General features: G+C 41.4%; 1 protein-coding gene across 2 annotated transcripts in view; it reads left to right on the top strand.

Annotated features, from left to right (window-relative positions):
* The window catches only part of spon1a (spondin 1a), a 127,983-nt gene that overhangs the window by 53,933 nt on the left and 48,738 nt on the right, over positions 1-25,312 (top strand). For both annotated transcript variants that reach the window (XM_037096425.1, XM_037096424.1), the window contains 5 exons: positions 937-1,043; positions 5,824-5,957; positions 16,325-16,398; positions 16,883-17,005; positions 22,375-22,523. In XM_037096425.1, the coding sequence (XP_036952320.1) occupies positions 937-1,043; positions 5,824-5,957; positions 16,325-16,398; positions 16,883-17,005; positions 22,375-22,523 (587 nt within the window). The remainder of the gene's footprint in view (positions 1-936; positions 1,044-5,823; positions 5,958-16,324; positions 16,399-16,882; positions 17,006-22,374; positions 22,524-25,312) is intronic.

The raw sequence follows: 25,312 nt of genomic DNA, 5'->3' as shown, positions 1-25,312 counted from the left end.
CGCCTGCTGGCACCGTGCGCGCTGTGTCAAATAAACACTCTTGTACGGTCAGTAGGCTACGCAAACTTAAAGTAAGTTTCTGGAAGAGTCTACTTTTCAAGCCACGCTTGTGTATACGCACTGAAAGTAAACTACACTCTCCATTCCAGCAGAGAAATGTGCATGTGTAACCAAAGATGACCAGACAATTTGACTTTGAACGCCTCAAAACTCCTCTGTGATGTAAAAATTGAAAAAGGTTTAGAGCGTAATCCCTCTGCAGTATCTGTCAGGCGGTTTGGTGATTCTCTTTCATAGTTAAAACAGATTTTTCAAAAGCCAGCAGTCCCCCCTATCACCCCATTGCTTTTGTCTAAAGTGGAAGTTATTGGGTGCTGTTAATGGGCATACACCATCTGCTCTGTGAATCTCAGAGGCTCACGCTGCTCTGGTCTTCACGTCTTGACTCATTCTTCTCTGACTGGATCATAAATACTTCCACAGCATTCAAACCGAATAATTGGATTGGCTCAAAAAGTCACATTTTTGCAATTATAATGCCATCATCTGAAGGCCTGAAGTATCTATAGCTTCTCCCAAGATGCAGATAACGTTACAGGTACAGGGAGTTAAATTTCCCCTCAAGTAAATGAATTAATCCTTTTTTTTATGTTCTGCTGGATTACAATCTTAAACTCTCCTGTACTTCCAGGCTGAGCCTTTTACAATTACTGTTATCTGAGCTCAAGAGCAGGTGCAACATCTGATTGTGCATACAAAAGGAATAATTTCTATTATATCAGAATATATTACCCTTTATCCACCAGAATATGTCACGTCTTAATGTAACAGTGCTGCTCAGGCAGGCATCTAATTAAGACCCCTTTAATTCTTGTGTTTGGGAGCTCAGCTGTTTTCTCCATCAGTTGATGTCAGTCCTGTTTGCTTTCCATCCAGTGCTCCTGACCGCATCCAGCCCCTCCTACTTCAGAGGGTTCACCATTATTGCCCAGAGGGAGGGAGCCGAAGGAGACAGGGACGAGGACTACATTGGAAATTTCCAGGTGAGGCGGCAGCTATTGAAAAGACTTGCTTGTGCAATCTTAGTTTTTTTCCCCAGTGCAATAACCTGGGAATTAATCAACCTGTTCACCATAGTGACGTAGTACTGCAGCTAACAATGATTCCCTTTACCATTTAGTGTGCCATTTATTTTAATTCATCTGTTAATCGTTCAGTCAAAAACGTGTGGTAAATGCTAACCCCAGTCCCCTGAGCCCAAAATAAAGGTCTTCAAATTGCTTATTTTGTCTAATCAACGGTCCAAAAACCCAAAGACTCCTCACTTACTACCATAACTGACAAGGAGAAGCAGTAAATCCTCACATTTATGAAGAAAATATTTGAAATGTTTGCTTGAAAATGACTCAAATGTGATATAATACATTTAAATATAACCCTCTGCACTAATAAAAGACAGCAAACCAGCACACTTACTCCTCACGCCTTGCTTAAACGTAATATCAATACCATACGTGACGTGTGTGCGGGGAGAGAGAAAAACTAGATCTCCTTGTAGCTGGATGAAGGGGGGATGGGTGGGGGTCTTGACAGATTCTCTTTGCACAGCCTTTCCCGTCTTCACATGTCAAAGTGTGATTATTCTCACCTCACCTCCTCTAATAGGCTCGATATAGCATATGAAAAGAGCATACTCTCAGCTCGGCTATACCCGACTCTGCTTTGCCAGGCTGTGAAATGTTCATGTGTGGAATATGGAGAGTTGCATGTGACGAGACGGCTCAAACATGTAGGAAATGTGCAGTTTGTGTAGTCTAGAGGCTAATGAGCATTTTGGCAAAACGCAGGTCCAGCTGGAGTTTTTTATAGGAAGCAGGAAGACGATGGAGTGCGTCAGGAAGAGGGAGAAGGACAGGAAGCCGGTGGTGTTGTTATGCACGTGTGACAGTGGGCAAATATGTGAGGTCTTTGTCATTATGATGCAGTGTGAGGAGTCAAGTTGTGGAGAGAAGAAGAAGAAGAAGACCTGTTGATTGGCTGTGTGAGGATTGTAATTATGTAAAATGATGATAAACTTTTGACATAAAGCATAATAAAACGTCTCCAGTTGCTTTTACAAGACATTTACAGTGTAGAAACCACATTGCGCTTTGAGCTACAAGATGTAAATGCAATATTACATTCATAACCTTTGAATTCCTTCCCCCTCACTGGTCCTTTTCCGCTCTCATGCCTTTTAACTCGCCGTGTCCTGCCAATGTTTTGTTCATTGAAAGTCACGGCTTCAGTTTTTTCACGAGATTCACTGAGCTTACACTGCGTGAAGTGACAGAGGACTTGGAAATAAATTAGCAACCGAGAAACTGGTTTTCAGCATTATCAAGTGTCCCAATATGAGAGACGTTCCAGAGTGTTTATAACAGCAAAGCCAGTGTACTCTGACACGGTGTACTTCTAATAAGAAAAGGCAAGGCAGACATGTAGGTAACCAGGCAGAATTCAGATTCACATTCGATCAAGTGTTTTCTTAGACATGACCTTGTTAGAGAGCACATGATAAATGAGTTTCACAGCATATGCAGAGCTCTCCTTTTCAGACTTTTGTGAACCTGCCTGTTTCAGTCTCTTCCCAAAAAAAACCCCAACAAAACATAATTTTATTGAACCTGTAGTACAATGCATGGCGAGGTTTGCACAGCAGTCCTCAGGCTGTTCTGATCACAGTTAACCATGCCGTGGCACTCAGCTGAGCACTGAATATAGGACGACATTAAAAAAACAAAACAGAAATATGTAATTTTTTGTCCCGTGTGCACCGTCACGTCTCATCACGCAGGGTTAATACTAGCGAGGTTTATTCTGTTTTATTTGTCCTTGCCATTGATTTCATGCTGTTGTTATTTAGTGCCAGCCTTGAGCCATGTGGCAGAGCGCGGCACGGTGTGACAGGGCGCTAAACGCCGGGAGTAAAGAGGGGGAGGCGCCGCCATTTAGTCTCGTCGGGTCGCTTTGCTCCACATGTGAGCGAGGCTTGATTGTGGAGTGTGCATAGAAGGATAGCTGTGATAAATGGATGTGTGACCGTAGGCTTTAGATGTTGGCATCAAATGTGAAAAGAAATGTACGTGCCATTTCATGAGACTCTGCCTTTGATTAGAACAGATTTGAAGAGGTTTGAAGGTCTCGCTCACAGCTGCAGAGGATCACCTGGCTTGTTCCACGCACCATGTGACAGCGCAGTAAAAAAAATGAACTGCTGTCCAAAGAGAAATCCGTCCATCATCACCTACTTTGTTAGTCTTTCATGTTTTATGTCTTTTATGTCAAAAAAAGCACACACACACACATACACGCACAGACTCACACAGCATTCGTCCGCTGTGAAAGAGCTCTGGGTGGGCCGGCCTCCAGGCACAGAGTGAAAAGAAGCTGCAACAGAAGACGTCAGGCTTTATTTAACATACAGCTCATTTGAAATCTGCTGGTGAGCCCCCCATCACAGCCGTCTCAGGACAGCTCCCGACTTGATGAAAAGCACTTTTATTGAGCTTTCTGGGAAGGTCAGCTGCCACCGTGCGCGTACATCTGTGTGTCTGTGTGTGTGTGTGTTTGCGGGCAAAAGTGTGTGAACCAGCGGGGCAACCCTGGCGTCATCCGACAAGACACTGCTTCTCAGCAGGGTGCGATGATCGAGCACGAGAGGGCAAATTGTAGGGCGGAAGTGTGAGGGGTGAAATCGGCGCCACAAGGAGATTTGATGTTTGACATAATCGTGGACATGTGAGTGCATCATCATCGCATCGTAATTCCACAAGGAAGATCTAATATGAGCGCAACAAAGACGTGTGTTGCGTATGGGAGAGGATTAGGGCCTGTCAAGTGAGTTTTACTTCTTTGTCAGAATCTCAGAATCTCAGAAAGAAGTTGCAATTCTGAGAATAAGTAACACAGAATATTTTTTAACAGTTGTCCTAATCGTCTCTCAAAGATATGTAACCTTTCAATAGATGTTGAATGTTATTTGTTTGGGTCTGCAGTAAAGAATTTAGTCAGGAATGATGCACAAATTCTTGCATAAACCCTGAAACACAATTCAGTTTTTCTAATGTGTCACCGTTTTTACTCTTCTATGTTCTTTCTCTTCTACATGTCTATTGGGAGAAGATTTGAAAACTTTGATTTAGATACAAAGACACACACACACACACAAAAAAGGGGTCATGAAGTCATTTCGCAGCAAATTTGTCCGCCTCTGTCAGCAGATGTTGTTTAATGCGTTCACATGAGACCTCGCTGAGACCTCGTTTTAACATGTGTTGAAGTCCAGTCAGGCCAACACAGGATGCCTCTTAGAAACCATGGGAACACGGAGGAAAAGGGGGGGGGGGGTTGTAATCCGTCAGACCGAGATAGGCTGCGCACACACACACACACACACACACACACACACACACACACACACACACACACACACACACACACGAACACAGCTCCCAGGCTCCCCTTCTCACTCTGCCTCTCCTCCTCTCACAGACACACACACATGCACGCACACACACAGGCATGCGTACCCACACTCAATCCACTTTCAGAGGCAGCTCATTCATAACGTGGCATGACAAAGGAAATTCTCTGCTGACAGCTTTATGGAGTGAGAAAGTTCCCCGTCTTTACTGCCCTGATGTCACTTCCTATCAAACAGATCCTCGGTCTCTGGGTGGTGAATATTAGCTCGCTGGCTGCGCTCCTTCATGCCACCCGACCCTGCTAATTTCCTGTCCGGTTAAAATCAATGAGATGCTCAAGAGCAGAGAGGGCTGCAGGTATTTGGACTCAGCTTCAGTTTGGCCCCCGCAAAGTCTTTTTTTTTTTCTGTAAAACTGCCTGCAGTGATGGTGTCAAGATTGGGCAAGTGGGTGATAACTTCTGATTGATTTGAGTGTGGATTGAATTAAATCCAATTTGCTTTATTTCACCAGGACTAACCTTTTAGTTTTAATGCCGTTAATGCTTCTGTTCAGCTTCTGAAAGCTGCTGACTTGATTCCACTAGGCTGACAAAGTGGAAAAATAAGGGTGCTATGTTTTCACCTTTCACTGGCCTGCATTAATTGCTTTTTGCTGTTTGGTGTCAAATGCCTTCATCATCTTTTTCTTGTTCCTCCACACACTGACAATGATAGTTATTCACAGGGACTGGGATGAGAAAAATCACAGCCACAGCTCTCCAGCCATCAACTGTTAAGTTTCTCTCCCAACCTCTTGGCCTGTGAACCCTTGAAAAGACACAGCGTGGTTTCTTTTTAACGGGTTACGTGTATCTATGAGCAATTTCCCCTCTGAACTTCTGAGACTGTTTCATTTGAACGAGAGCAGAAAAGTATCCAGTATCTCACAAGGAAAATATTTAAAGATTAGAGAACAACAGAATGAGACTGCATGCAGATACACAGTTGTGTTTGTACAAGTATGTGTGACAGGATCCAGAAAACCGTACATAGATGAAGACTAATCATTTATTTCTGTCTTAACAACAATTTATAATAATTGCCCAGTTCTTAGGTTGTGTATTTTTTTTGATTATTCTGGAGTAAATCTCATCACGTATCCTGGAAATGTGAAATTATTGATGTCAGTTTCAGCTGCTAATTATGTTTATAGGTGCTTGAGCTGACAACAGAGGAGGAAATGAATGTGAAATACTCCACCGCCTAATGAATCAGATCACATGTGGATATTTTAATTGCCTCTTGTCTGAGGACGTTTTTATTCATCGCTCACTTATTCTTTGTGTGTGTATGTGTCTGTCTGAATGCTTTTACAGATAATTGATGAGGAGGAAACACAGTTTATGACCAACTGCCCTCCCGCAGTGACGGAGAGCACCCCTCGCAGACGCACCAGCATCCAGGTGTTCTGGACCGCGCCCCCTAGTGGCTCTGGCTGCGTCCTGCTCAAGTATGTACACAGCAGCTGAAGTCTTCAGCTCCAAATGCTTTGATATGCTCCACACTACCAGTGGAGGATTAACTTGGATGAAGAGGTCCGTGTGCTCGATGAACTGTCATTATGTTATAGCAGGGCTGGTAATGCAGAGGGCAGGGCTGCTCCTTTCTATCTAATTCTTATGTGGTATTTTTTCACCTTGCATCACTGCATGCAGAGCAATGGAGGATACCAGATACAAGCTCAGCCTTATGTATCTTTTGTCACAAACAAACAGGGTAAATTTGATTTGTGATTATCTCCTGGTGACCATCTCAATTTTTTTGAGATGTATAAATGTATTTTTTTTCTAACTACATGAAAACCAAACATTTTTACAACCATGAAGGTGGAAACCATTGCATTTGACTGCATTCATTTTACTGAGATGCACGTAATTATTTAGCAACTGAGTGTAAACCAGACTAGACCCCAAATCCCAGATCTGTAACAGTATGTAGGTCAGTGTTTAAATCACATTAATTTATTTGTGGCAGTCCACCACAATATCAACTTTGACTGCCACATATTGATTTCCCATTTTTGGAGCTGCACACCCAGCTCTAAGTCACTCAAGACAATGCACCCATCAGTGAATAGCATGATGCTTTGTACTCCGATACAGCGGATGGCAGTGTGGTTTTTAGTACGTCGGCAAAACCAACGAAGAAGAGGAGGAGGACTATTTAACGCAGTTGGCTTGACCGTAACTTCCTCTGCAATCGTCAAAATCAATCCCCCACAAAGAGCGCCAGGCCCTAAAGCCAGTCGTGGCCAAGCCATGTAATTACATCCTGTGATGTACTGGGGATTTTTTTCCTAAATCAAACATATGAAAGACTAACAACCCCTGCAAAATAATATTACTGTAAAAATTTGGGCAATTCAGTCCAGTAAAATTTGTAGAGTCTAGAAGATCGCCCAATTACATTTTATCCTCATCCAAGTTAGCTCAGTACTATACTGGAAGTTAGCCGACTCAGTTTTGGGTGAACATGTTTTATGCCACCCTAACTGGACAGCCACTGCCCCAATTAAAGTCTGATTCTGTTGGACACACTGTAGGTGCTGACTACAAACAAAACTCGTCACATCATTACAGTGTATCTCAAAGCATGTAAAGCTGTGATCCTACCCTCTCACTGAAGCTACTTGAATACCATTTACCCAGTTAAAAGACTCTGTACCATCAAAATGATTTTGGAGATGTTATTTTAAGCCAAAAATGCTATGTAATGTTGCTTTAAATCTGATTTGCTGATGATTTAAAGGTGTTTTATTGAAGAGTTCACACTCCACACCGCAATCCTATTGGCTGCAGCATATCTCCAGAAAGTTGGGGTGTCCACCACAATCGTTAGAAAGTCTAATGAAATGCTTCCGAAGATCTACAGAGATAACCGTTAAATAAGCAACGCTAGCACTGAAAGGTGTTGATTCCTCTGTCTAGACGAACCATTGCGTGTTCAGCATCAAACTTCTTGTTTTGCTTCTATTTCCATCACCCCTATTCTTGCTGCTGATGTTGTCTTACGTGGAGCGGGTGGTGGTGGTAGTGGTGGTGATAACAGTCGCTGTCAAGAACACCAGCCATTGTCACATGTAGCGTTCCATTCATTGACTACTAGTCATTAAATGGTCTGAGCGGGGGCAGGCCCTTCAACATGACTGACAAGAGGTTAGAATGCAACCTCGAGACAGCGCCACTTCTCCATCCTCTCATGCTGGAATGAGAGCAGACTGGACGCTTCAGTGACTCGCTTTAGTCTCTTGAGGTAAAAAGTAGTACTCTGAGATGGCACTGACTGTTGCTAGCTGATTAGTATGCTAATCACGTCATGTGTTAGACGTTTACAGAACACAATACATGGACGCCTTTGACATAATGTCGAAACTGCAATTGTTGTAGACTCAAAATCTTATATAAAGCTCCATTAAGCATTTGGTTTTTCAACTTTTTGAAATCTTAATCTTAGTTTTAATCTTTTAAATGTTTTCCAAGATTGGTTATATGGCTTATACTTCATTATGTCATATAGCATTACATCTCAGTTTTAATCATTTAATGTTTTATGAGCGCATAATGAGATGGCGCGTTATGCTGCCAGCACACAGTATATCAAGTCCACATGTAGAGTAACTTTCATTACCTCCCTTCCCCCCAAGCTAGACAGAGTTGAATACAGAAGGTCTTATCAAATCGCCATTCCCAGTTGGCTTCATAAACTATTCATTGTCTTTATTAGTTCTACGGTTGATTGACACCGATCAATTCTGTTGTTGTGTGCCCTCTGGGCTTTTCTTGCATACAGAAGTGCAGTCATGTTCAGCTGAAGACAGATCATGGCAGAAATCCATTTATTAATCCAGTACTGTGGGGAAATACAGGACATGGAAAGATACTGAAGGACCGAGACTCACAAGGCCGCCAGATCGATGCATTATTTAACTGTTTATGTACATAGGCGCTTTCTCTGCTGCCTGGTCCACATTTCTGCCTTGCAAAGGCTTTATGAAAATGTTGCATTTCCTTGTAAAGCATGTTATTATGTGACCGCCGCAGAGTGTGATGAGTTTCCCTGTGAGTTATCCTAGAGTATCTTCATAACCTGCCTGAACTTTCCTACTTTCCTTTGTGCTCCTCTCTCCCTCCCCCTCGCTTTTCATCTGTCTCTCTCTTTGTTTTCCTCTTCGCTGTGTTGTTGTCATCGTTTTCTCAAGCAGGTCATGTTCGTACGACACTTCTGCTCTCCTCACGGAGACCAGTGGGATGATGGTATTCAGTTAAGCGCACGGATAGAGGAGAAAAAGTTGAAAGTGTGACAGAGCATACAGCCTTAGAAAGAGATACTTGAAAGTGCAGAGATGTGGATGTAATACCAGGGCACAGACAATAGGAGACGGAGAGGAGTGAGAAGCCTATGGTTCAAAAGAGATGCCTCTGAAAGTCATGATTACAGGCTAGGAGTGGGTTTCTTGCCACTGTTCTTTCTTCTACCTAGCAGTCATAGAGATCACAAGATTCTTGTGCTCCTCTGCAGTAACACAACACAAAGTCTAACTTACTGAGGAGGTACAACTTCTGTAACTCACTGACAGGTGAAATTTGTTTATTCAAAGGACGTATGATGCTCAGTTTCAGGTTCATACATTTTTTTTGATTTGTCTGTCTCTTTTAAGGCCCCCTCCATGAATACCTAGTCTCCTCTGATTGGCCAGCTCACACACGCCTGATCCAGCAAAACTAACAGCAACAACGCAGCTGTGCAAAATGTATTCTTACATGCCAAACTCGATGCTAGGCATAAATTATGCAAATATGTAACTCTGTGACATAGTATTTCACAAAGTCGTGGAACTAAAGGCGAGACCGCTAACAAGGCATTTCAGCAGCAGTGTTTTCTGTGGGACAGACTTTACCCTGGCCTTTTTACATGCACAACATATGCACACATACAAAACACAATAAAGTAAAGGGAAAACATGAAAAAGCATAATATGTGTCTTTTAAAGGATTGTTGTTATTTGATGCCACGTCAACCACCTGATGTTCCTAAGGTCCACACTTGACAAACACATATCCCATACATGGTCAACAATAGTTGCATAATATACTTAAAATTACATTAATATACAAAACATACAGTACATTTAGGCAGAATATATATGATGTATTAGAAGAATGAGAGACACTCTTGTACACAATGTACTCTGTTATCAGCACTTACCGGCACAGACTCAAGGGTACACAGTGCAGTCAACAAATATGCACAGAAAGAACCATCATGATAATGTGAAATGATATTATAGATCAGGATGGAGAGGACAATTTCATTACCACCACGGGCAGGGTAAATGTTTGTTTTTAATTTCATTTTGTGTCTCCAGAGAGCTCCGTCACTGCCCATCGTCGGTGCATATGCCTATAAAAAGGAAAAAAAAAAAATCATGTTATTTAAAAAAAAAAAAAAAAAAACATCTGGCCATGAAATTAGAAGTGTGCATGTGTGTGTGGCATATGTGTGCCTCTGACTCAAACGTTGTCACAGGAACCCTACTCCTCCCGAGTGGTTTGCTGCAGTATAATTGACGGGCAGTTGCTGTCTTATAGATGGAAAGACTGAGCTTGGTGGTTGGGCTTCGTCTAAGGTCGGTCTGTGATGATAGGGTCAGGCAGGGATGCTCATTGAAACTCCTGAACTCAGAGCATCGTCTTTTGAAAGCCTACCATCCAATCCAGTTATTTTCGGCTTTCTCATATGCTAGAGTCAGATCGCGCCAAGATGTCTCTGTTCCTTGTATCCCACTCGTGTTGTGAGAAAATGTATTCTTCAAAATCTGCTTTCTGCTGATTTTCAGCGGTTGAATTTCGTACCTCTCTGCAGTGATACAAATATGTATGACAGCTAACTTTGACTTGACTGTGGGTTATGGATACAGATACAACATTGGAAGCTCCTGACATCACCAAGTTGTGATACTAGATGTGTTCAGAGATAGGGAAGTATTGATTCAAAACTACCTTTTAAATCTGATTGCTTTCGAATCCAATTTCCAGAGCTTGGATTATTTTTAGCTTTTAGTTGGAGCAGAATTAATGTTCACAACCTGTTGCTACAGCCTGTAAATTTGATGAGCAGCTTGAACGTGACATGCTGATTAAATACAGTTTGGATCATTAATAGTGAGTGTCTCCAGCTGGTTGTCACACTGTATTTTTTGTATTTTTGGCTTTTCGCTTCACTTTACAGAACTAATCGAGACACAGATATGTATAGAGTTTTCACTTAGCAGTTCGTGTTAAACTACAAAAACAAACCGTCAGCTCCCAGTTGTACTGTGGTGTTCCAGATTCATGTTCCAGATTCATGTGTCTTTAAAGATTTTTAGCCAGTTCAGCAACTGGCTTACAGTTCAGTTTTTGTAAGTTAGCTACAGGTAATTACTGCCAGTGATGTTGTTACGGTTTACAAAGAAAGGACCCAACTGAAAAAAACACGAAGGCAGGCGGGTAAAGAAACAAAAAGCCAGCTTTAATAAAGAAACTGTAATCCTCCATAACAAAACTGGCAGACTGCAAAAGCCAAAGAGGCAGGCAGGGGCAAATCAAAGAACAAATGAAGAACAAAAATATAAAAACAAAACCAATGACGCACTGGGAACACAGGGAGCAAAACAGAATCGGAGACCAGGAATGCAGAAGACGCAGGACTGACGTGGGGGAATGGAGTGAAAATGGACAAACTGACCAAGAGTGAGGGGGAAACACAAGCTTGAATAAACAAGAGCGATGAAAAAATTAATCACAAGTGTAGGGAAAAGAGACAAAGACAGGAAGTGGAAAGTCACAACAAGACACATAAGGATACAACTTCAAAATAAAACAGTAAATAACTAACACAAATTCTTAAAAACTCAAACAGATGTTAGTCTGTTTCAAGGTTTAGGTGACATCAAGACCGACTAACCTGCAATTTGAATGTTTTGCTCTTTGCTACTAAAAGAGAGTGTGGAAAGACAAATGTTACATGAGTGACTGCTAAAACTCTCAGAGCTTATTTTTAAAGGGAGATTATCTTTATTTCCTCCCAACTTTGTTCTTTTTGTCATGAAATGTTTAGCTTGATGTCTAACTGGAGAGCGTGCCTATGTTCCCACAGTCCTATGTTCCCACATTTCTAAGATTTTTTTTTCTTCCAAAATTAGGCCCTGTGTTCTCACATTTGCTTAACCCTAACCGTAACCATTAAATTCAAGGGAAATGTAGGAACACAAGACCTAATTTTGACAATTTTGCTGTGGGAACATAGGGCAGAAACTCCTGTCACATCTGAACCCGTGTTGTGGGAAACATCCTGGTTGTTCCACAGAGCCACATCAAAATACAATCTGTATATTGCAGTTGCCATTGAAGTTGCCACTATCTTTTATCTATCCATTTGTAGGTAGGAAGCAATTTATTTGTCATCTCCCTGTGGCATGCGATATGATGGGGTTGTGTGATGTGTTCTGATGGGCTGTCTGAGTGAGACAGTGTATCTGTGATCAGATGAATGTCACAACCATGTGCGGCTGTCAGAACGCGTTTATCTCCTTCAGCGCAATGATAGGACAGATCAAGGAGGGACTTCGACAGGACACTTTAGTCAAGCAGCGCCATGGAAGTGAAATGTAAATACATTTGCTTCGGTGCAGCGGATTTATGTGTTGTTTCTTTACCGCAAGTTCCGCTTGTAGCAACTGCAGCAGATGGAACAAAATTAACTGATTTAATCTCTGATTGTAGCGGGAGCTACAGGAGCAAAATGAGAATTTATTTTCTTCTTTTAGACATCTATTGGGAGTGCAAATGGAAAACGTATTTAGAAAGGCAAACTCTCGCTCTCTTTGATTCTCGCCCTTTATTCTCTTCTCGCCCTGTCTTTCGCTCTTTTTTGTTAAGCTCTCGCATACATACTCCCTCTTACACCCCCACACACAGTCAAATCAGTGGACTTTCAGGGTGATTGGGATTGGTGGTGGTGTGGATCCGGCCAAGTGAGATAGAATTTAAATTGGATGTTAAATAAGCATTACTCTGCTTGATTGTCTGGCCAGCCCAGGAAAGTGGGCAAGCAGTGAGGTGGAGTGGGCGCCTCTCTCTCAGGGAGATATGTGAAATTGGGGTGAGATTGAATTAAAGCGTGGACAATTAGAGATGTGCTGGTGGTGTCGCTTACCTTGAATCGTTTCATCCACGTTATGAAAGGCCGTTATGGCCATAAATCATACCAGCTCTCTCACGCATCATCACGATCTCACATAGGCACCAATATACTCAATATACAGTAATATGCATGTGAGTCGGTAAGGATATTTTAATGAGAGTGAAATATGGTCTGTTTAAGTGAGACTGAGACCAGAGTGAGTAGTGTAGTAAGGGAGAATACTAGTGTGTAAATTCTGACAGCGTGTGTGAGATGGAATGAGTGTACTGATGGTGTTCTGTATGTGAACGTGAGTATAATCATGTGGTATTTTTAATGAAACTTAAAGCCTCTTTAAATCAATTCCTTTTATCGTTTCCCCTTTTCAATGAATCTCTCTCACACAGCTTCTTTTGATAACACACTAGCCGCTTGACGTCAGACTTAACACTGCTGGTGTTTAGGTGTATAAATCCATGGTTCATCAGGATACAATATTATATCTGTTCTTTGGACAGTGATACAATATTTGCTGATATCACAATGTCTGCCATTGACTCAATTTTGATTCATATCTTTTGAGAGATATCATATGCCCATGTAACACAATCAGTTACATTCATATCAACTCACAAAAGGAAACTGAAATATGATTTGACAATTTTATTACTGAACTTTTCAGTGGATTATTTTAACAATGGTTCCAGACATTTAAATAGAGAAAAATCTATCATTTCTGATGAAAGGAAAGCACTGTTTTAAAAGCAGTTGCACATGGGTGGAGATGGTGACACAGATGTGCTATGGGCATTTTGAAATAAAGGCGTATCTTAACGATTGTGACCAATTTGAATCACTGTTTTCACTTTGCATCAATGCTATTAGATATATTGATCTGGTGCTGTTTCTTCTCTGTTGATGTAAGTTCATCGTTCACAGATTTAAACTAAAATTCTTTCCATATGTTTTAATTGCTCCGTTAAACTGCAAACACTAACTTTGTGCTGAGCATCACGCATGCTCTCTCAATGACACACTCACTAAAGTTATGCACCTGCTTACTGAGTTATATGTATAACGCATGTTGTTTATAAAAAAATAAATAAAAAATCTTAAAATGCAGTAGAAAATCATTCCACGCTGCTTAGGTTCAGCAGGAATTCAACTAAGCCAGTATTTCAATGCACTGGCAAAACACACAGAAAGTGTATGTAAGAGAGTTGGATGATGAGAACAAATGAGTGTTATCAGGATACAGTAACTTGCATGAGACCTGTTATGATTTATGGCATTAACAGCCTCTCATAGTTTGAAGCAGAGCTGCCTCCCCATGCTGTGTGCACGTTATGACCCGCCTTAAGATTCATTGTGAAAAATGACCTCTCGTTTCTTCTTTTGCTCCTGATCTTTTGTTATTTTTCTCTCTGTCTGTCTCTCACATACACACTGCTTACGTTAAAAAAGGTAACTGAAGCTTAGAAATATGAAGACAACATAAGATGTAATGTTATCTCACTGTCCCTCAATGTCACTGTGGGGATGTGGACTGCAAATTGCTATCCTCAAAACCAGCTGATCATCATTCTTAATCTTGTCACAGAACTGAACATAAGATAAAGAAATAAAACAAATATCTGTGCACTTTATTGCATTTTTTTATTTTTAGGATATTATTGGACTATCTTGACATCTTATACATTTAAGTAGTTTCTTAAAAAAATCTCCTCACTCAGGATCTTAATGCAGGTCTCTTTTTCAGGAGCCGCCATCGCAGCCGTTCCCACAGCACAACATCACGTACTAACAGGCAAACATTTTCTACTAGACTACCTTTGTGACTGCCTCCTATGCTTCCTATGTGAGGATGACAGCTTTGCCTTTGCAAGATATTTATTAGATGTTTGTTGGCATCCAACTTCACATCAATCATTCTCTTTTTATTTTTGTCAAAGTAAGCCTGCAGTGTTGCTCTGATGACATGTTTGGCAGCTTGTTAATTAATTAGTTAATTAATTAATTTTTATTCAACCAGGCAGTCCCTTGAGATTTCAATCGCTTTTTTTTTTCTATGGAGACCTGCCCAAGACAGCACACCATTACACAATAGAGTAAGCCAGAACAGGAGCAATATTTTCTTTTGAGTTTTGAGTTTTTTGAGTACCCCGTAATACGACTATTGAAACAGATAGACATGTTTTGTTCGCTGATGTATAACAACAGGACATGAAGTTGTATTGTGTGAAATTTTTCTTTTTCCTCTCTGGTAATGTTTGCCCACTTGCCCACAAACGGAGCAGCACATGTAGGTTGAACAGGTTGAATTCATCAGGCTGAATTTCTCACTCAAAGGTAGAGAGCTTCTGGATAAGAATAAAAAAGTGTTCTGACTGTGTGTTGCTTTCATTCACTGACATGGACTGTACAAAAACAAATCCACAAAACAAATACCTCATTATTTGTAATGTGTTTTAAAAGCAAGCTTGGTGAGATATCTATTGCACAACTGGCTCATATCAGTGTAATATTTCCCTATAGAGTTGGTGATTAAGTTAAGTGAGGTCATGATGTATTTGAATATCTTATTTCTATCATCTTCTTGCTTATTGGAGATTCCCCACATCACTGTGTATATTTCTCTAGCTTTGAGGGACTGGTTCTGGGAATACAACTCAGCTTAGTGTGATACCCCAAAATCAATGGTGTCCAAACGGTCCAGCTGGATGGGGCCCACCTGGACCAGACCTTAGGCCAGCACCTCCATCCAGCGCCTCATTGTTGGGTTTCATCCCCATGGAAACCTTCCTGCGGCCAGGGTTGGTGTAAAAAGCTGGTGTTTGTGAGGAAGTTAGGTGCCTGGAGGCTTGTTTTCTGTTGTTGTTTTCTTAAGTCTGCTGGCCTCTGAAAAGGCTTGTTTGTGGCTGATTTACATGTCAAGGCCCCTCTCAGACCTGTGTTCTCCACCACCCAGTGGAACAAGCCTCCAAGACAGCTCAATCTAAAGAAGCTCCCCTGTGCCAGTCCTCACATTTTTGGGGAGCATTTTCTGTTCGCCTGTCAATCAGTTCTTATCGACACGCTGCATATCCCACCATACAATGCGTGCCTTCATTTCTGAGTTTTTTTCCTTACAAATTGCTGCGGGGACTTTCTTTAATGCATGAAAATTCTCTTTTATTTGCAGTCTCTCTTTCAGCTTTTTCAACCTCTCAATTCTATGTACGTGTATGTCTTAATGCTGATGCATTCTTTTTGTGGTCTTTTGTGTGAGACACTGAATGCCTCCGTCTGAAAGACAGCCTGATTTTGCAATTTCCCCGTGGGCTCTGATACCTGCTTTTAGGAGCTCTCTTAAAGGAAAAAAAAATACGGAAGAGATTCTAATGAATAGCGCTGCACCTGTTCCATCTGCTATCATATCTTATAACGCAAGATTTTCCACATTTCTCGCCGTCTGTTGTTTTCTCTTCCTTTTTAAAAACCTCACAGCCTCTCCAAAAGTTTCCCATCTTCTCTGTTCTTCTTCCACTGTGACCTTAACTCTTATATTTTGCCCCCTATGCTTATATGTCTCTACATTTTGACTTGGTCCCGCCTGGTCCCCCAACAAACTTCACCCCTCAATGCCTCCATCTCTTCTCTTTTTTTTCTGTGCAGGGCTAGCATTGTGCAGAAGAGGATAATATATTTCCAGGATGAAGGCTCACTCACCAAGCGAATGTGTGAGAAAGGTAGGCTTCTTTTATTGACATGAAATAAAAAATGTACCATGAATTTCTTATCCCTTCAATCTCCCTGCTGGTACTCTATTTCGCTCCCTACTGATAGTCTCTTTTTTTTCTTCCTCGTCTTCTTTTACTCTATTTTCTTTTTTCTTTCATTCTTGATTTTGATGCGGGGACTTTCCCCTTCGCTTTTATGCTCTGGCATGTGAATGATTGTAAATGAGTGTAACCCCTGGCTGTGCATGACATTGGATGCCACACTGAGCAACAGATCAAAAGCCCTGTGCTGCACATCCTCCCTGTTTTTTCTCATGCCTTTCTTCTTCCATTGGCTCCCCACTTTCTTAAACCGACCATCTCCTATATGATGGGAACCACTCTCATCTACTCCTTATACTAATCACTGTATGACTGTCTCTTGGTTGTCTGTATCTCTGACTTTGGCTCTCTCTCTTTTCCCCTCCTCTCCCCTCCCCTCATTTCATTGCAGAATCCCTGTATGGAGACACTACAGAAAAACCTCTGCTTGACTGCTGTGCCTGTGGAACAGCAAAGTACAGAGTCACCTTCTATGGGAACTGGTCAGAGAAGATTCATCCCAAAGACTACCCACGTAAGCACAGATTCCTCTTTGTCATATAACCTCCGCTCCATTACATTCAAAGAATGAGCCATCAGATGTCCCATACAAAAACTAAAACCACAATTGAATTACTACGTATTGGCTGCGTAGCCCAAGCCAGCAGTAGATTATTCCATGGACTACCATGCTACAGACCATAAACCAGCTGTGACAACTTTTGTAAGGTTGTGATATCACAACAAAACAGTGAATGATAACATGGAATACCAGCGGGCATTGCCTGCTCAGGCCTGTGAGAACTGACGAATCACAGAAGGCCCTTAAAGAAGAGGGCCCTTAAAGAAACAGGCACTAAAACAGAATGATCAGACAGAGGGTGGATAAAGGTGCTGAAGCATTAAAAAAGAGAAAAAAATGGTATTTTGTACATTGTATTTTAATTACTAGCGGCGACAGCATTGGCTAGTAATGTTTTCACCCTGTCAATCTCCGTGTGTGTCTAAAGGACTAACACTTTGGGTCTTTTCATTGGTTGTGTTGACAGAAACAAAAATATCTGCCATCAGCAGCCTTATTCTTGACTCTTAATTGTAGCTTCGTAGCCCGAAAAACTCCTGGTAAGTTCCCAACTCATGGACAGTATTGACCTGGTAGCTGGCTCTCAAAAGTGATGTGCGCGGTGAGCTACAGTACGGGTTGCGTTTGATGAGTGTATAACCTTGAGCCACGCTGTCAGGATGTGAATGGACTTAAGGATTACACCGGCTCTCTTGTCTAAAGCAGGCTCTCGCCGGTCAGATCAATACACTGATTAGAGTGGAATAAGATAAACCCTGAGATCGAAGGGAGCCCTAATTTACTGTTTCATGGAGGGAGTAGTTGGTATGTGACTCACTCTCACACGCGAGACATGCAAACACACACCTCGCAGATAGTTCAACTTAAAAGAGGATGGTGAAAGCTGTGTGTGTGTTTCTGTTTCATCCTGACTCTTAGGATGCTTCAATTGGATTCGTCCTTGCACAAAGTCATATCCAAGGTAACCAGTTATTATAACGCTGTACAGATTGCACAATAACACTGATCGACTACGATACCGTAAGCACGCAGTGATCAAACTTCACTGAAGTTCGGAGGATACATTCCAATCAAGAATCAACAAAAATACATTTCTGCAAGTGCAAGTGGTCGCCTTGAGGCATTCCTTTCACCCTTTGTATTCCTAACACAACCTTCAAGTGACGCCTGGACCATTGTGGTGACACACATTCTGAGACCAAAAACTCATTGTTAAACAGGCCAACAGGCTTTTTTTTTTCTTGCTGACATGATAACCTTGACAGTTCTATTTTCTTTCTCCCATTGTCCCCATTGTAAGTCATGCAGCGCTGCATGCTTATTCAACCCGAGCAATGCCAGCTCGCTTGGACACAGCGAGAGTGTGGAGACAGTGCACAGCCTGGTTGTCAACAGTGGTTTTTCTATGGGATGAGTAGGAGGAAAAGAGAGAGAAAACGAAAGAGGAATAGAGCTTAAGATTCCTTCATAGACCAAATAAAGAAGTCAGAGTGAGTTTCTTTTTACTCAAGTGAAGCAATATATTGAGGTCCAGCGTGAAAACATGCACACCAGAAATCAGCTCCCTTCCATCTTATGTATTCTTAACTCAGCCTACTTACCCTTGACAAAATCAAAAATACTTTCATATGATTTCATATGAGACGTATGATGGGCTCACATGCACAAGGAGCCATAAACAAACATCGCGGGTTACATTGATAACATTTTTAAGAAGACAATACAAACATGTACAGAGCTTGTAGAAAGTTGGATAATATAAGTGTATCTTTTTTCAGAAAAACTCTGTCATGATTGTGAATCAGTAACTTAACAATGTTCATCCGGTCAAAAAAATATGTTGTAATAGATGTAACACCACGTTTAGTGCCTGACTGTAATCAATAACACCTTTGAACACTTGTGCTTTATTAGTGCAGGAAGGACATCACATCTAGAAGATTCTCTGTGTACTTGCTGGCCTCTGGCAATACACAGAGCAATGGTAGTTGAGTGATCACAGGGATGTGAACTGTAATCCCTGATTTGGGGAAAACATTTGAAGTCAAAAGTCTGATGCTGAAAGGCACAAATACCTATCTATGCCTTGATGACCTTTCTTTCCAGGCATGTTGTAACTATTGCTACTCCCATGTGTCTCTTCAAGTCTACATGTATTGCTCTGAGGTCCGCCATGCACCATTGATCCGAGAGTCCCATTAACCTGAAGAGAGAGGTCACGGCGGGCAGTTATAGAATCATGAAGCTCCATATTCTTAAGACAGCCCTGCAAAATTGTCGGGTCATTAATAGACACTGTGCAGCTATCAGCACTTATCACGTCACTGCTAAACATATCCACGGATTGAAGATGGAAGCTGACTACAATTCTGACCATATGGACTAATCCCTACGAAAACTGCATGATGGCGTTCTACCTGCCGGGCATAGACATTTATGAAAGCTTGGGCCAGAAAATGGCCTTAAAATTTCATGAAGGACCATCAGCAACCAATATGTTTGAAATGATATTGACAGACAAAAAAAATTGTGAGGAAGGTATCCTCTGCTTCTGTAATCCTGGCTTTTTCATAAGTTTACTTTTTTACTGACAATGACTGACAAAACTGACAGATTACATTTTTATCATTGTCCTTGCTCCACGCAAAGCTCTTTTTCAGACAAGGAACATCCAAAACATTTAAAAGCGCCTTCACCTTAGTAGACCTCGTCTCCTGTAAACATTCAGATATTTAAAAAATGAAAAGACCTCATGTAATTAGTTATTTCCCAGGTAAGAACACGGCTTTTGGCGAATCTAAATTTTTGCGTTGAACAATTTGATCATGGATGTATGGATGGATGAAACTCTTCTGTGATTTTGTGAAGCCTACGCAAGCCAATGCACTCAACCTGCTATTTTATTATTACTAGGGCAAAAGAAAAAGAAAAAAGAGGCTTCTGGCATCAATCACGCAGCTCACGTACTGAAGCTTGATACCCTAATAACTGATATTCTCTAATAGCCCGAGCACAAACAACCACCACTAACCTTCAGTCAGTTGACCATTTTTCAGGTTGGAGCTCTCAAGGTGCTTCCCCATAAAACTGCAAGACAGATAAATGTAATGCACCTGGAGCACAAAAGCATTTAACAAACCCATTAAAGGGGCACCTTTCACTGCTAAAAACACATTCAGATCAAGCCCTAGGAGATGATACTGACTTTGCTAGTCCAAGTTCCTCAGGCAGGTCATTCCTGGTCCTGCTCATCATTAGTCTTTAACCAGGACACTGGAAGAGTTAGAAATCTCGGTGCAGCTTGCAGTGTAAGAAAAGTTTTGAAAGTTTATTAGAGGCCAGGTCATATAAACTTTAACCAGCCCAGTTGCCAGGAAATGTTGGTCATGAGCTTAGCTGAGCTGACTGTTGTGAGGTGGAAGTGCTGCCGGTGGAGTCACAAGGGAGACGGCAGCCAAGCCAGTGACGACAGTTCGAGACCGTTCCACAAAATGTGGTAAGCGTGAAACCGCTGGGTATTTTTCAGGGGAACTTAAAACAATTTCTAGCTGTGTTTGTGGTGTCATCAGGAAAACTGACACAAAGAGAAGGAAAAAGACAGACTGAACTGCACAAGGCCCACTGAACAAATGGAACACAGGTGCATACAGAATAATGGTGGGAGCCTAACGACATAAACTGCAGCTGGGCTACAGCCATCAACACTCCTCTCGTGAGTGCCTCTTACAAACATCAATCAGGGAATACAACATCGTTCTACCTGCGTTTGCAAGCAGTCATCCAGATATAAAGTAAGAACAAGTTTGTAAGTTCACTTATTTGAAAGTTAGCATTGTCCTCCATTTACTATAACAGAAATACTGCAAACTCAGAGAATAGATTATCAGAGTGATTAATCTCTGTTCAGAATCACGCTGGGAACCAGCAGAAGGCACACAAGGTGACTTACAGAACTGCAGTGTCAGGGCTTTATTCAGGCCATCAAGATCAGAGGCAGACCTATGAACTATTTGAGTGAACCGCACACTGACTAAATACTGTAGGTGGTATAATGTGTTCAGTCAAATGGTGAAGTTGTTGAAGACACATGACACAATCATAGTCTTTCAGCTGAAATGAGTAGCTGTAGCCTTTGTTCACAAATCTCAAAAGACTTAAGCATACATGTTATGTTGATCGGGACTGTAAAATGCAGAGGAATAACATGACAGTAGTATTTTAAATGAGTATGGAACAAATAGTTTATGTGCTGTAGATGCGGTACAAATGCCTGTTGTCCACAGTGACATGGCAGGGATGACCTGATTCATGATAAATTTTGAGAAAATGCTTTGACCAAAAACAAAAGACTTTAAGAATATAACGTTAATGAGTATTTGTCACAGTTTGTCAAAAAAAAGACCCAAACACAGACACAGAGGCAGGCAGGTTGTACGAGGGTGTCAAGTGAGCCTCAGTGATGATCTGATATCCAAAAGCAAACAATAAAAGGCAGGTAAAAGAAAGTTCAAGGAAAAAATGAAAGAGAAATACAAACCTGAAGACAAACCAGAACACAAGAACGATAATGAAAACAACACATGATGACCGAGAAACAGCCACAGGAACACACGAGGTGCAAGAGACACGACAAACCAACTATCACATTTGTGTATTTAGGAAAAGGGTGGGAAAAAAGACAAACACAGGAAGTGGAAAATAAAACATGACACATGAGGATAAACTTTCAACATAAAACCAGAAATCAACTGAGCTGAAGCTCAGGACCATGAGCGTTGGTTGCACACATTAAAACTCATGTTGACTAAAATTGATATGATCATGTTCAACATGAATATATAGTTTTTAATTCTTAATTGTTAAATCAACACATTTTCATGTCAACTTTATGATGGTCAATAGATTAAATTACTATATTTTCAAGTAGCATGACTTCTGTATGTATTGTGTACACTGATCTCATGTTCAGTCAACCTTATTTTCTGAGTTTTAAGGCTCTGGCATGTTTTGTTCACCAGTTCTGCATAATGATTTCTAGAATCGGACTTACGATGTATTTGACACATCAATGCACCTGGACCTGTTGAATCTTTTGAACACAACATTTGCTTCTGTTCATCTCTTGAAAGCACATATGGCAATAAAGGAATAACACATTCTTGACTTGTATTTAAAACCACACCTAGAGCCTTGTGTCTGTGCTTATCCGATGGATCACCATTAGCGTCTTTAGATCTGTTCCACTGAGATGCAGAGATAGATCGGGGAAACAGGTTAGGATGTCCCACTAAAGAGATGTTTCACTGTCTTTTTTCTGGCAGGTCGGGCCAATCACTGGTCAGCTATTATTGGTGCCTCCCATTCTAAAAGCTACGTGCTGTGGGAATACGGTGGCTTGGCTAGTGATGGAGTTAAACAGGTAGCAGAGCTGGGCTCCCCGGTCAAAATGGAGGAGGAGATCAGACAGAAGGTAAGATTCTCCAGCAGCACCAGAAGATGATTCACATGCTTGCACATGTTGGGTAAAACAAATTAATCTATCAAACAAATATTCAGCCTTTCTTTCTGAAAGTATTTTGATTACAACCTAAACCTGTAGAGATGAGTTGCATAACACTGCTGGGGTCTCAACGGATGTTCCAGGAGGTGCACACCTGAGTTCAGCATGAGATGACAGAATTCAGCATTGCTTTGACATTGTTGTCCAGATTGATTAGTGCTTTCATGCATCTACACTATTCTTAGCCTGCCTGCACATCTACTGTGACCAATACTGTTTGACGTCAAAAAGTAAAGATTAGAACTAGATATCAGTGTTACATTCTAACGTGTCAGTTCACCTTTATCTGACTTTGATACAACCCTCATGTTGTTCAGGAGTGTGCTTTTGAGCCAGCATCTACATGTTGTTATTTTTTGTTTATTAGTAGTCGATTCCATCTATGGTGAGTTGCGTCTCTCCTGCAACTCCTTCCTTTTGGGAAATTTTCTCCAGTTTCACTTTCAAACTTCCTGTCACTGCTTTCACCTAACTTTTACATATTAATTTGTAATCTTTATGTGTTTTTCTGTTCCATTCCTCATGTTCTCTCTCCCTCCTTGGCCTCTCTTCTTCTTTATTATATCCACAAATAGCATGGTGTATCTTTCCTCTTCCTTTCCTCTCCACGGCTGTCTCTCCCACTCTGAGAATAACCCGTGCTGGCAGAGCAGATGGTCCTGCAGAGTGCTTATTGTTGGCTAATATTGAAGACCTGGAGTCACAGCAGATAATGAGACCATAGTGTGAGCAATGGGGTCTCTGTGTCATTGCCGCCTTCCCACTGCTATTACAGCACACTTTTTTTTTTTTTTTTTTACATTATTCTCATCTCTTGGCCGCGATCATTAGATGAGTTTTTCCTGAGCTTGGAAATGAGAGTGAAATGGCACCAGGTTTGATTGATTAAAGCAGTTAGTCTGCTGAAAAACATAAATTCTATTAGTCGTAATTTAATGTTGTTCATTTGTTTTTAATTTGCAGCCATTTTCTTGAGCACATTATATCAGAATTAATTTAGCCACACTATTGATCATACATCCAGAGGTCAGTTATATAAGCCAACGGACAACTCTGTTTTCTACAGGGAAGCTGAGAATTATGTACAGGACATACAACAGTGGGATTGCCCTTTTCTCATCAGCAGTTCAGTGAGTTGATTTAACAGGAGGAAATCGGGCATTATCCTCACCACCGGGGACGGTAACATCACCAGGTGTGGCTCGGCTCAAGCTGTGGTTGTAGAGGATAATTGCTCAATTGTGAAGTGGGACGATTACACACGCAATCAATATAAACCCTGATTAGTCTGATACCAGCACGCCGCATGCTATCATTCACTGCCTGGAAAAGCTAATGAATTCTCAGCCTTTGTCAATACTGCGCGTGGCTTAAGTTGCACCATTTATGCATGTGTGTTTGTAAGCGAGTGGACGTACAGTGTGATCATTCTTAGCTGATCGCACTCAGTGTTTGTCTTGTACCTGTCATTCACATGACACACGGATGCTTTTTAGTTGACTTCAGTAGCTGCTGATATACCTAGAAGTTAAACAATCTTCTCTTGCCTTAGACACAAGGCACAAGTCCCTCTTTCTACATCTCAGACAACACACAGAGTCGGTTGATGCCCTTGAGGTAAGGAGGCTGGGTGAAGGAGCCGTGCAGCGCTTTTTGCTAAACGCTGACACAAACAGAAAGCTGATTCTCTTTTGTGTCAGGTGGGGCATCGAGGGGAGCAACTAGCGATGAATGCAAAATTGATATTCATAGCCAGCCTCCACTCCAGCCAAGGAGCGCACTGATCAGAGTGTTCATACAAAGTGTAATTTGCAAAGCCAAGCAGGCACGCAAGAGATGAGCAAACATGTGCGCACACATACGCACGCACCCAGAGCCCTCTTTATCCTGTTCATGTCAATTCAGTACGTGATCGCTTTATTTTGCTTTGACTTTAGCAGCCTCTCAGTGATTGGACAAGGGTTAGCTACACTGTATGTTGCATTGTTACTGCTCAACATTTGTGCTTATCCTTCAGGAATAAGTACATCTTTTTAAAGGACCAGCAATATACCCCGGACAAATAGGGGGTAGCATATCATCAGGCGCTGCTAACTGTAGCTGCCATTAGCTAGTAAGGTCAGTTAAACATGCAGCTAGCTGTCGTGTTAGCTGACTCTGCCCGGACTGGGAACTCAGAGCACTGGGGATGTGTTGGTGTTGTCTACTATCGGACTATCCCGTTTGAATTTACAAAGTGACTGGGGGCTAGCTGGCTAGCATGCTAACTTCAATAAATATCTCTGCAACACAACACATATTTATCTTTGACATAACGTCAAAACTTTGTATTCTGTTGATCATTTTTTGTAATACTCAATGATTAAACAAAAACTCCAACATATTGCACCCAATTTCAGCTTTATTAAACTGCAAATCTACAGATGCCAGTCATATTATTTCCATTCTTTTGTGTGTTCTTAAAAGTACTAATGAAAGGAAGGATTTAGAATATGACATGCACAATTTGCTACATTGTATAAAATTTGTCCCTTTCATGCCATTATTCTTCTGGGCCAGCTCATTCCAGCCCTCAACCATGTGACTGGCTGCTAATAAAAACACAATTTCATATCAGAGCTTCCTCAAACACAGCCTTCACCCACACAGTCTTAACACCTCTGCACTGCACACACAAGTAATCATGACACCATGCCACT

This window comes from Acanthopagrus latus, chromosome 4, assembly GCF_904848185.1.
Source record: "Acanthopagrus latus isolate v.2019 chromosome 4, fAcaLat1.1, whole genome shotgun sequence".
NCBI lineage: Eukaryota > Metazoa > Chordata > Actinopteri > Spariformes > Sparidae > Acanthopagrus > Acanthopagrus latus.
This window is presented reverse-complemented; position numbering and strand designations above follow the sequence as displayed.